At 40.2% G+C, this 14069-nt stretch overlaps 1 protein-coding gene across 2 annotated transcripts in view; it reads left to right on the forward strand.

Annotated features, from left to right (window-relative positions):
- The window catches only part of ZZZ3 (zinc finger ZZ-type containing 3), a 367019-nt gene that overhangs the window by 326117 nt on the left and 26833 nt on the right, over positions 1-14069 (forward strand). For both annotated transcript variants that reach the window (XM_053693335.1, XM_053693334.1), the window contains exon 10: positions 13118-13252. In XM_053693335.1, the coding sequence (XP_053549310.1) occupies positions 13118-13252 (135 nt within the window). The remainder of the gene's footprint in view (positions 1-13117; positions 13253-14069) is intronic.

The raw sequence follows: 14069 nt of genomic DNA on the forward strand, positions 1-14069 counted from the left end.
AAGAGTTTAATATTGATACAGGCATCGGCAAAAACTGGTTCAGGGCTGTTTAAAATATTTTGGATTATTCTACATACACAAATGAAATATTTAAAATTTCCTGGCTTCTAAAAGTTGTGACTGGCTCATCATTAATCCCACTGGCTTCTTAGTTTCATATCATTTTGACAACACCGTATATAATAATCATCTGTATCTGTTGCGCTTCTTTAGAACAGCTAATATATCTGGTTCTCTTTCTCTGTATCTTCATTAATCACAATATTCTCTTCTCCTGGGATTTAATATACAACTTGTAATTGGCAACACAGAAATAAAAAAACTAGTTTTGCATAACTAACAAATGTGAGAGTTCTTAAAGGTATATTAAATTAATTTATTTTTTTATTGCATGCAATAGAGAACATTTATAATATTAAAGTAGTTTCGGTTATTTAAATACAGGTATTCCCGTACTGCTAAAGGGTGTTTTTTTTTTTTGTTTTTTTTTTTTAAGCTTGTGAGATGTGTAACCTATTGAGCTGTGGCAGTCGTCTTTTTCTGTCAGCAAGCTGGTTATCCCAGTAGATAGGATTTTTATACATGTGCAGGTTTTTTTTTTTTTTTAATTTTAAAATTAAACATCTTTAACCCCTTAATGACCGGACCATTTTTCAATTTTCTTACCCTTAATGACAATTTCTATTTTTACATTTCTGCAGTGTTTGTGTTTAGATGTTATTTTCCTCTTACTCATTTACTGTACCCATACATATTATATACCGTTTTTCTCGCCATTAAATGGACTTTCTAAAGATACCATTATTTTCATCATATCTTATAATTTACTATAAAAAAATGTAAAATATGAGGAAAAAATTAAAAAAAAACACACTTTCTCCAACATAGGTGTGTCCGGTCCACGGCGTCATCCTTACTTGTGGGATATTCTCTTCCCCAACAGGAAATGGCAAAGAGCCCAGCAAAGCTGGTCACATGATCCCTCCTAGGCTCCGCCTTCCCCAGTCATTCTCTTTGCCGTTGTACAGGCAACATCTCCACGGAGATGGCTTAGAGTTTTTTAGTGTTTAACTGTAGTTTTTATTATTCAATCAAGAGTTTATTTTAAAATAGTGCTGGTATGTACTATTTACTCTGAAACAGAAAAGAGATGAAGATTTCTGTTTGTAAGAGGAAAATGATTTTAGCAACCGTTACTAAAATCGATGGCTGTTTCCACACAGGACTGTTGAGAGGAATTAACTTCAGTTGGGGGAACAGTAAGCAGACTTTTGCTGCTTGAGGTATGACACATTCTAACAAGACGATGTAATGCTGGAAGCTGTCATTTTCCCTATGTGATCCGGTAAGCCATTTTTATTACAGAAAGAAAAAAAAAGGGCTTCACAAGGGCTTTTTAAGACTGTAGACATTTTCTGGGCTAAATCGATTTATATATAAACATATTTTATACTCCATAGCCTTGAGGAATTATTTTAATCTTGGGAATTATGTAAAATAACCGGCAGGCACTGTATTGGACACCTTATTCTCTAGGGACTTTCCCTAATCATAGGCAGAGTCTCATTTTCGCGCCTGTATTGCGCACTTGTTTTTGAGAAGCATGACATGCAGATGCATGTGTGAGGAGCTCTGATACATAGAAAAGACTTTCTGAAGGCGTCATTTGGTATCGTATTCCCCTTTGGGCTTGGTTGGGTCTCAGCAAAGCAGATACCAGGGACTGTAAAGGGGTTAAATATAAAAACGGCTCCGGTTCCGTTATTTTAAGGGTTAAAGCTTCCAAATTTGGTGTGCAATACTTTTAAGGCTTTAAGACACTGTGGTGAAATTTTGGTGAATTTTGAACAATTCCTTCATACTTTTTCGCAATTGCAGTAATAAAGTGTGTTCAGTTTAAAATTTAAAGTGACAGTAACGGTTTTATTTTAAAACGTTTTTTGTACTTTGTTATCAAGTTTTTGCCTGTTTAACATGTCTGAACTACCAGATAGACTGTGTTCTGAATGTGGGGAAGCCAAGGTTCCTTCTCATTTAAATAGATGTGATTTATGTGACACAAAATTTAGAGAAAATGATGCCCAAGATGATTCCTCAAGTGAGGGGAGTAAGCATGGTACTGCATCATCCCCTCCTTCGTCTACACCAGTCTTGCCCACACAGGAGGCCCCTAGTACATCTAGCGCGCCAATACTCCTTACTATGCAACAATTAACGGCTGTAATGGATAATTCTATCAAAAACATTTTAGCCAAAATGCCCACTTATCAGCGAAAGCGCGACTGCTCTGTTTTAGAAAATACTGAAGAGCATGAGGACGCTGATGATATTGGTTCTGAAGGGCCCCTACACCAGTCTGAGGGGGCCAGGGAGGTTTTGTCTGAGGGAGAAATTTCAGATTCAGGGAAAATTTCTCAACAAGCTGAACCTGATGTGATTACATTTAAATTTAAATTGGAACATCTCCGCGCTCTGCTTAAGGAGGTGTTATCCACTCTGGATGATTGTGAGAATTTGGTCATTCCAGAGAAACTATGTAAAATGGACAAGTTCCTAGAGGTCCCGGGGCCCCCCGAAGCTTTTCCTATACCCAAGCGGGTGGCGGACATTGTAAATAAAGAATGGGAAAGGCCCGGTATACCTTTCGTCCCTCCCCCCATATTTAAAAAATTGTTTCCTATGGTCGACCCCAGAAAGGACTTATGGCAGACAGTCCCCAAGGTCGAGGGGGCGGTTTCTACTCTAAACAAACGCACCACTATACCCATAGAAGATAGTTGTGCTTTCAAAGATCCTATGGATAAAAAATTAGAAGGTTTGCTTACAAAGATGTTTGTTCAGCAAGGTTACCTTCTACAACCAATTTCATGCATTATTCCTGTCACTACAGCAGCGTGTTTCTGGTTCGATGAGCTAGAAAAGGCGCTCAATAATAATTCTTCTTCTTATGAGGAGATTATGGACAGAATTCATGCTCTCAAATTGGCTAATTCTTTCACCCTAGACGCCACTTTGCAATTGGCTAGGTTAGCGGCGAAAAATTCTGGTTTTGCTATTGTGGCGCGCAGAGCGCTTTGGTTAAAATCTTGGTCAGCGGATGCGTCTTCCAAGAACAAATTGCTTAACATTCCTTTCAAGGGGAAAACGCTGTTTGGCCCTGACTTGAAAGAGATTATCTCTGATATCACTGGGGGCAAGGGCCACGCCCTTCCTCAGGATAGGTCTTTCAAGGCCAAAAATAAACCTAATTTTCGTCCCTTTCGCAGAAACGGACCAGCCCCAAGTGCTACGTCCTCTAAGCAAGAGGGTAATACTTCTCAAGCCAAGCCAGCCTGGAGACCAATGCAAGGCTGGAACAAAGGAAAGCAGGCCAAGAAACCTGCCACTGCTACCAAGACAGCATGAGATGTTGGCCCCCGATCCGGGACCGGATCTGGTGGGGGGCAGACTCTCTCTCTTCGCTCAGGCTTGGGCAAGAGATGTTCTGGATCCTTGGGCACTAGAAATAGTCTCCCAAGGTTATCTTCTGGAATTCAAGGGGCTTCCCCCAAGGGGGAGGTTCCACAGGTCTCAATTGTCTTCAGACCACATAAAAAGACAGGCATTCTTACATTGTGTAGAAGACCTGTTAAAAATGGGAGTGATTCATCCTGTTCCTTTAGGAGAACAAGGGATGGGGTTCTACTCCAATCTGTTCATAGTTCCCAAAAAAGAGGGAACATTCAGACCAATCTTAGATCTCAAGATCCTAAACAAGTTTCTCAAGGTTCCATCGTTCAAAATGGAAACCATTCGAACAATTCTTCCTTCCATCCAGGAAGGTCAATTCATGACCACGGTGGATTTAAAGGATGCGTATCTACATATTCCTATCCACAAGGAACATCATCGGTTCCTAAGGTTCGCATTCCTGGACAAGCATTACCAGTTTGTGGCACTTCCCTTCGGATTAGCCACTGCTCCAAGGATTTTCACAAAGGTACTAGGGTCCCTTCTAGCGGTGCTAAGACCAAGGGGCATTGCAGTAGTACCTTACTTGGACGACATTCTGATTCAAGCGTCGTCCCTTCCTCAAGCAAAGGCTCACACGGACATTGTCCTGGCCTTTCTCAGATCTCACGGGTGGAAAGTGAACGTAGAAAAAAGTTCTCTATCTCCGTCAACAAGGGTTCCCTTCTTGGGAACAATAATAGACTCCTTAGAAATGAGGATTTTTCTGACAGAGGCCAGAAAATCAAAACTTCTAAACTCTTGTTAAATACTTCATTCTGTTCCTCTTCCTTCCATAGCGCAGTGCATGGAAGTAATAGGTTTGATGGTAGCGGCAATGGACATAGTTCCTTTTGCGCGAATTCATCTAAGACCATTACAACTGTGCATGCTCAGTCAGTGGAATGGGGACTATACAGACTTGTCTCAGACGATACAAGTAGATCAGAGGACCAGAGATTCACTCCGTTGGTGGCTGTCCCTGGACAACCTGTCACAGGGGATGAGCTTCCGCAGACCAGAGTGGGTCATTGTCACGACCGACGCCAGTCTGGTGGGCTGGGGCGCGGTCTGGGGACCCCTGAAAGCTCAGGGTCTTTGGTCTCGGGAAGAATCTCTTCTCCCGATAAATATTCTGGAACTGAGAGCGATATTCAATGCTCTCAAGGCTTGGCCTCAGCTAGCAAAGGCCAAGTTCATACGGTTTCAATCAGACAACTTGACGACTGTTGCGTACATCAACCATCAGGGGGGAACAAGGAGTTCCCTGGCGATGGAAGAAGTGACCAAAATCATTCAATGGGCGGAGACTCACTCCTGCCACTTGTCTGCAATCCACATCCCAGGAGTGGAAAATTGGGAAGCGGATTTTCTGAGTCGTCAGACATTTCATCCGGGGGAGTGGGAACTCCATCCGGACATCTTTGCCCAAATCACTCAACTGTGGGGCATTCCAGATATGGATCTGATGGCCTCTCGTCAGAACTTCAAGGTTCCTTGCTACGGGTCCAGATCCAGGGATCCCAAGGCGACTCTAGTAGATGCACTAGTAGCACCTTGGACCTTCAAACTAGCTTATGCATTCCCGCCGTTTCCTCTCATCCCCAGGCTGGTAGCCAGGATCAATCAGGAGAGGGCGTCGGTGATCTTGATAGCTCCTGCGTGGCCACGCAGGACTTGGTATGCAGACCTGGTGAATATGTCATCGGCTCCACCATGGAAGCTACCTTTGAGACGAGACCTTCTTGTTCAAGGTCCGTTCGAACATCCGAATCTGGTCTCACTCCAACTGACTGCTTGGAGATTGAACGCTTGATCTTATCAAAGCGAGGGTTCTCAGATTCTGTCATTGATACTCTTGTTCAGGCCAGAAAGCCTGTAACTAGAAAAATCTACCACAAAATATGGAAAAAATATATCTATTGGTGTGAATCTAAAGGATTCCCTTGGGACAAGATAAAAATTCCTAAGATTCTATCCTTTCTTCAAGAGGGTTTGGAGAAAGGATTATCTGCAAGTTCTTTGAAAGGACAGATTTCTGCCTTGTCTGTGTTACTTCACAAAAAGCTGGCAGCTGTGCCAGATGTTCAGGCCTTTGTTCAGGCTCTGGTTAGAATCAAGCCTGTTTACAAACCTTTGACTCCTCCTTGGAGTCTCAATTTATTTCTTTCAGTTCTTCAGGGGGTTCCGTTTGAACCCTTACATTCCGTTGATATTAAGTTATTATCTTGGAAAGTTTTGTTTTTGGTTGCAATTTCTTCTGCTAGAAGAGTTTCAGAATTATCTGCTCTGCAGTGTTCTCCTCCTTATCTGGTGTTCCATGCAGATAAGGTGGTTCTGCGTACTAAACCTGGTTTTCTTCCGAAAGTTGTTTCTAACAAAAACATTAACCAGGAGATAGTCGTGCCTTCTTTGTGTCCGAATCCAGTTTCAAAGAAGGAACGTTTGTTACACAATTTGGATGTAGTTCGTGCTCTAAAATTCTATTTAGATGCTACAAAGGATTTTAGACAAACATCTTCCTTGTTTGTTGTTTATTCTGGTAAAAGGAGAGGTCAAAAAGCAACTTCTACCTCTCTCTCTTTTTGGCTTAAAAGCATCATCAGATTGGCTTACGAGACTGCCGGACGGCAGCCTCCTGAAAGAATCACAGCTCATTCCACTAGGGCTGTGGCTTCCACATGGGCCTTCAAGAACGAGGCTTCTGTTGATCAGATATGTAAGGCAGCGACTTGGTCTTCACTGCACACTTTTACTAAATTTTACAAGTTTGATACTTTTGCTTCTTCTGAGGCTATTTTTGGGAGAAAGGTTTTGCAAGCCGTGGTGCCTTCCATCTAGGTGACCTGATTTGCTCCCTCCCTTCATCCGTGTCCTAAAGCTTTGGTATTGGTTCCCACAAGTAAGGATGACGCCGTGGACCGGACACACCTATGTTGGAGAAAACAGAATTTATGTTTACCTGATAAATTACTTTCTCCAATGGTGTGTCCGGTCCACGGCCCGCCCTGGTTTTTTAATCAGGTCTGATAATTTATTTTCTTTAACTACAGTCACCACGGTATCATATGGTTTCTCCTATGCAAATATTCCTCCTTTACGTCGGTCGAATGACTGGGGAAGGCGGAGCCTAGGAGGGATCATGTGACCAGCTTTGCTGGGCTCTTTGCCATTTCCTGTTGGGGAAGAGAATATCCCACAAGTAAGGATGACGCCGTGGACCGGACACACCGTTGGAGAAAGTAATTTATCAGGTAAACATAAATTCTGTTTTTTCTAACTTTGACCCCCAAAATCTGTTACACATCTACAACCACCAAAAAAAAAACATTCTAAATAGTTTCTAAATTTTGTCCTGAGTTTAGAAATATCCAATGTTTACATGTTCTTTGCTTTTTTTGCAAGTTATAGGGCCATAAATACAAGTAGCGCTTTGCTATTTCCAAACCACTTTTTTCCAGAATTAGCGCTAGTTACATTGGAACACTGATATCTTTCAGGAATACCTGAATATCCCTTGACATGTATATATTTATATTTAGAAGACATCCCAAAGTATTGATCTAGGCCCATTTTGGTATATTTCATGCCACCATTTCACCGCCAAATACGATCAAATAAAAAAAAAAACTTAAATTTTTCACAATTTTAGGTTTCTCACTGAAATTATTTACAAACAGCTTGTGCAATTATGGCACAAATGGTTGTAAATGCTTCTCTGGGATCCCCTTTGTTCAGAAATAGCAGACATATATGGCTTTGGCGTTGCTTTTTGGTAATAATAAGGCCGTTTAATACTGCTGCGCACCACACTTGTAATATGCCCAGCAGTTAAGGGGTTAATTAGGTAGCTTGTAGTGTTAATTTTTAGCTTTAGCGTAGAGATCAGCCTCCCACCTGACACATCCCACCCCCTGATCCCCCCCTGACCCCCCTCAAACAGCTCTCTTCCCTCCCCCACCTCACAATTGTCACCGCCATCTTAAGTACTGGCAGAAAGTCTGCCAGTACTGAAATAAAAATAATTTATTATTATTTTTTTAATTTTTTCATACAGTCTGCAGTGATGAATCCCCCCTTACCCCACAACCTCCCTGATCCCCCCCAATACATCTCTCTAAACCTCCCCCTCTAACTATTTGCCGCCATCTTGGGTACTGGCAGCTGTCTGCCAGTACCCAATTTGCCCCCCAAAATAGTTTTTTTTTTTTTTTTTTTTTACTTTTTTCTATGTAATACTTGTTTTCTGTAGTGTAGCTGGCCCCCCTAAACGATCTACATCCCTCCCCCTCCCAGATCCCTTACTAAAGAGCTAAGATCCCCCTGCTTCCACATTGGTCTTTTTTTTTTTTTACTTTCATTTTCGGCATAATTTGCTTGCGCGCACGCGCAATCGCCGCTCCGGTAATAACATCAAAACAAGTAAGATCGCTTTGGGAAAAAAAATGAGGCTACTACAGATAAAGGCTGCTACCATCAACCAACGAAATTGTTAGTATCAGTGGCCGATTCAGAAAGGGCCACAGAGTGGCCCTTTCTGCATCGCTATGTAAAATAGGGGATTGCAGTGATGCCTCAATATTGAGGCATCACTACAATCCCTTGGAAGCAGCTGGAAGCAATCGTGATCGCTTCCAGCACTTCAGACAACAGAGGACGTACCAGGTACGTCAATTGTCACTAAGGGAGTTTTTTCCTATGACGTACCTGGTACGTCCTCTGTCATTAAGGGGTTAAAGTGATGATGAATCCAATTAAAGTGACTGTCATAAAGTATTTAAAAAATTACTTTTGCCGTTTGCTTAGTTTAGGCAGAAGATCGTGGCCAAATAGTTTCTTTCTGTATGGATTTTTTTTATACTTCATGACAAAGTGAACTTTATAACACTGGTAAATCCTAGCATTTTTGAAACGTTAGAATTTACTATCACTTTACTTTTTTCTCATACTGCTAAATTGTGTGTGAAATTTTTTGGGCAATTTTCTTGTACGTTCGAGAGAGAAAAAATTAAGCTTAATGTCAATTAAGGCTGTTTGACATTAAATTTCAGTGTGTCCAATTCACATCACCTGAAACCTGATTAAAATATATGAATTGACATATGACCAGATACCACTGTAAGACTGATTTAGTGTAGGCTAACACTTTGGGCAAGATTTATTATGAGGCGAATGCCCCGATTTTGTTACAGGCTCGCTCATTTGAGTTTGCAACTGATATTTATGAAGCAGGGGTTTAAACCGCTGCTTCATTAACCCTCTCTGCCAAACTGGAGTTGGCGGATGAAAATGACCCTGGATTCATTCAACCGGGCTGATTGGTAAGCCCTACTCTCACGAAATTGGTTACGTGATGATTGGGGGTGGTATTGGACAAGTGTTCCCTAGTGCAATGATAAATATGATCAACACGTTCATCCCACAATTTGTGATAAATGCGGACAGATTCAGAACACGTCCGCTCGCAAATTGATACATTTTACTATTTGTCTTCCAAAGTTCCTTATATCAATGATACATTTGTAGAACAATATTGCATTTGTTTACTATATGGATAAGTATTTGGTTAATAGATTCGCTTTATAAGAGTTTTCTTCTAAATAAGATCAAAACTGATTTTTTTTTTTTGTAAAGCTCTCTGAACTTTTATGTTGATCACATCTAAAATATGTGTAACCTCACTATGAAATATTTTTTCCATTTATCGTTGGCTTTTTGTGCTGTAAAAATATCCCCTTGACTAATAAATTACCAAAATGGTATTCAGGATACCATACCTCCCGCATTTGTGGTATTAAGGACTCATGGCTGAGGGGGGTTGTTGCCATTTTGTGGGTGGGGACGTGCAAGAAGCAGGTACGGTCATTGGTGAATAATGGGTGGGATTATGGGCGTCCCAGTGCTATCAGTGGGTGTGTCTGGTGGTTTGTGGAAATCTCTGGCCGGTCTTAAGAGGAAATTCTGCAAATAAGGAAATATGTCTGAGGGACAGTGGAACACGCTTAGCATTATAGGCTGTCCTTATTTGTGGAAAAAATATGAACAAATCTTTTGAATAACAGACCTAATGGGACATTAAACAATTTGAGATTTTAATATAAACTTTTTAATGCGAAGTAAAACAGCTTTGCAATATACTTATTTATTTTGCCATTTTTTCCTGTAATTTTACTCTGAAAATGATGGGCTTTCCAATTCCCCTTAGTGTCTTTAAAGTAATAGGCACTGTCATGTTAAAAATGTTTTTCCTTTTTTAATTTTATCTACTGAGGACAGTTAGGAACAGATACTTATAACACAAAGCTTTTGTGCGCACACCATATTTGTCTCAAAATTAGATAAACCGCACCAAGGTTTCAGCATAGTAGCACCCAGAATTTTTTAGAAACATAACTTCATGCTAAACTAATATGATTTTAAAATACATCTGCATATTTATCGTGGGCTAATCTTTGCTTCAAATACATCATACCTATAATTTATTTATGGGTTTGATGTCCCTTTTTAAAAAACCTAATAGTTAAAATTTAAATGTGCATTGGTGCTTTTCAATTTTGAACAAGCAATTGTGCAGTATATTTGTGTTTGCAAAGATGCTTCTAGCAAAAGCTGTCACGGTTTCGGTAGCATATGCACATATGCTGCAATGCTTCGGTAGCATATGCACAGTGGTGGCATGTATCTTGTCAGTAATAATCCCATTTGCATAATACAAACCACCACTGACACATGGTGCATGGGTAAAGAGCAACAATGTACATGCGTTTCCACTAAAAATTCCAATGTTCTTTTACACATTTCGGGTGTGACTATTACGTTCATTAACATTAAAGAGCTGTATTATTGAGGTTGTTATCTGATGCCTGATGTAAGGATATGGCTCACGGGAGGACTGTAAGGATTAGGGGATCTGTTGTGGTAGCCTGAGGCTCGTTACTGATAGAGAGGGTCTGCAGGGACAGGTGTGTGATAAAATCTTGTTTTGTGTCTGACGCAGGATCTGTAAAGCAAGTGGTCTGATCTGATGTCTAATGTGGACATGCGGCTTACAGGCTGCATAGGGTTTTCTGAGGTGCTCGGTCTTTTAGATGCTGAGCCTGTTTTTCATGCATTTCTTGTGTATACAGTAAGACTGCATGTTTGTGCCAATAATTCAGTTTCATTAAAGAAACAAAGCACTATTGAGTTAAATTGTAGCAATTATTACTTAGGCTACGCAGCTGGTTAATTTGGCTCCTCCAAATTAGTTAAATGGTGGGTGGAGTTAAATTCACACCTAATATTTTCATGACTGAAAAAAATATGGAAATTGGTATCTACTGTCCTTTTTAAGGAAGGGCCAAACAGGAAATCAAATGAGACAGCCTCAGAAGAAGCTTAACCCCTTAATGACCACAGCACTTTTCCATTTTCTGTCCGTTTGGGACCAAGGCTATTTTTACATTTCTGCGGTGTTTGTGTTTAGCTGTAATTTTCCCCTTACTCATTTAATGTACCCACACATATTATATACCGTTTTTCTCACCATTAAATGGACTTTCAAAATATACCATTATTTTCATCATATCTTATAATTTACTATAATTTTTTTTATAAAATATGAGGAAAAAATGGAAAAAAAACACACTTTTTCTAACTTTGACCCCCAAAATCTGTTATACATCTACAACCACCAAACAAAAACCATGCTAAATAGTTTCTAAATTTTGTCCTGAGTTTAGAAATACCCAATGTTTACATGTTCTTTGCTTTTTTTGCAAGTTATAGGGCCATAAATACAAGTAGCACTTTGCTATTTCCAAACCACTTTTTTTCAAAATTAGCGCTAGTTACATTAGAACACTGATATCTTTCAGGAATCCCTGAATATCCATTGACATGTATATATATTTTTTTAGAAGACATCCAAAAGTATTGATCTAGGCCCATTTTGGTATATTTCATGCCACCATTTCACCGCCAAATGCGATCAAATAAAAGAAATTGTTCAATTTTTCACAATTTTTTTCACAAACTTTAGGTTTCTCACTGAAATTATTTACAAAAAAACTTATGCAATTATAGCATACATGGTTGTAAATGCTTCTCTGGGATCCCCTTTGTTCATAAATAGCAGACATATATGGCTTTGGTTTTGCTTTTTACTAATTAGAAGGCTGCTAAATGCGACTGCGCACCACACGTGTATTATGCCCAGCAGTGAAGGGGTTAATTAGGGAGCATGTAGGGAGCTTCTAGGGTTAATTTTAGCTTCAGTGTAGTGTAGTAGACAACCCCAAGTATTGATCTAGGCCCATTTTGGTATATTTCATGCCACCATTTCACCGCCAAATGCAATCAAATTAAAAAAAACGCTAAATTTTTCACAATTTTAGGTTTCTCACTGAAATTATTTACAAACAGCATGTGCAATTATGGCACAAATAGTTGTAAATGCTTCTCTGGGATCCCCTTTGTTCAGAAATAGCAGACATATATGACTTTGGCGTTGCTTTTTGGTAATTAGATGGCCGCTAAGTGCTGCTGCGCATCACACGTGTATTATGGCTAGCAGTCAAGGGGTTAATTAGGTAGTTTGTAGGGAGCTTGCAGGGTTAATTTTAGCTTTAGTGTAGAGATCAGCCTCCCACCTGACACATCAGACCCCCTGATATCTCCCAAAAAGCTCCCTTCCCTCCCCCACCCCACAATTGTCCCCGCCATCTTAAGTACTGGCAGAAAGTCTGCCAGTACTAAAATAAGTTTTGTTTTTTTTTAAAAAGAAAATACATCTTTAGCATATTTACATATGCTGCTTTGTAGGATCGCCCCTGATCCCCCCAAAACAGCTCTCTAACCCCCCCTCTGCCTTATTGGGGGCCATCTTGGGTACTGGCAGCTGTCTGCCAGTACCCAGTTAACAATATTTTTTCTCTTTTTTATTTTATTTTTTACATTTTTCTGTAGTGTAGCTTCCCCACGACCAACCCACACCCCATCCAGGACCCTTAGATTACTTTTTGGGGGCATTTATTCCCCCTCTTCCTCCCACTTATAGAGGATTATTTCTGTAGTGTAAGCGGTTCCCACCCGCTCCCTCCCCATGCATGCGCCCGCCGATCCCCCGTGCACGCGCGTGTCTGTTACCCACCAATAAGCATGCATAACCCAGGTTCTCAACCAAAAATGGGTCGGCTCCTATGCATAATATTCCTGCTTATTAAATAAACCTAGCAAGAGAACGAAGAAAAATTGATAATGGGAGTAAATTAGAAAGTTGCTTAAAATTGCATGCTCTAACTGAATTATTAAAGAATACCAAAATTTCCATGTCTTGGCTCATGTACCAACATAGCCCTCTCAAGAAGTAACCTCCACTGCTGATTAAAAAAATAAGTTAGCCAGTAGCAGTAAGACTCATCATATACTCACCTGAAAATGACATTTTATGCTTTGGTTTTATTCCAACACCTGCTTGAAGGGCTAGTTTTTGCTGGTTAGTGCTACGTACCGACACATGAAATGGAAATTACGGTACAATTTATTTTTCAATTTTATCATTGTAAAACTTCTTAATGAAAATATTCTGTTTAACATGCTTTAAATAGATACGTTTTTAGGTTTATTCACAAGTTGCTTATCTTATTAGGATGAAGAAACTATTCCCCTTGCTTGCCATGACCTAGCAGAGTATAAAGAACTGCTTGAATTGAAGAAGTTAAAGAAACAGAAGCTTCTGGAAATGAAAGCAGAAAGTGGCTTTGTACAACATATAGGTTTCAAAGTAAGTAAAGAATACAAGTAATTCTGTTTTTTCTTAGTTTGTTTTAAAGTTCTTGACTTTGTTGAAATAGTTATAATTAAAGTGAGAAATCATATATATATATTTTTATTTATTTTATGGATATATATTTATTTTGTTTCATAAAAAATGTATTATACTTTTACCTGAATTTTATTTATTGCCCTTTCTTTTGAGTTTGCCCAGTGATAATAGACAGTGATGAGATTTCAAGTTGTTCTTACTAGATGACATGGCTTCAGGGGCGTATTAATGCATAGGCCAACAAGGGCGGCAGATTTTGGGGGGCAGCACTTGCCCCAGCCGCTGCATGCATACGTGGCTTCTTTTAAAAAAAAAAAAAGTTTGACAAGCGTCTTAGCACCGAGCGGTCACGTGACCGCCTTCCTGTCTGTTGGGGCACATGGCTTGAGAGAGTCACACACATGATCTCCCAGGCCAAGTGGTTAGAAAGTGAGTGTGACAGGGAGACGGGAGACTCACTGATCTGTGCGTGCGGTGAAGACAACAGAGTGGAGCGGCCAGCAGTAAGGCAGTCAGCTGAGTGGACAGTCAGGGACTCCTCCCCACTTAACTCAGGTAGGGGCCAGGCTGCCACAGCCGTCAGCGCCACTGACTGAAAATATTGCTGAGAAGGTCCGGAGAGTCAGAAGTACTGTAGGATAGCTAGGTAGAAGAGCTAGCCGCTGCCACGGCAGCAGAATTCTGAGTGCCTAGGGCAGCACAAAACCTAAATACGCCACTGCATGGCTTAAAATGTTGACTTTATATTTTCCATCTTTACACTTCTGAAAGATAT

The sequence above is a fragment of the Bombina bombina genome, chromosome 10 (genome assembly GCF_027579735.1).
Source record: "Bombina bombina isolate aBomBom1 chromosome 10, aBomBom1.pri, whole genome shotgun sequence".
In the NCBI taxonomy this organism is placed as follows: Eukaryota; Metazoa; Chordata; class Amphibia; order Anura; family Bombinatoridae; genus Bombina; species Bombina bombina.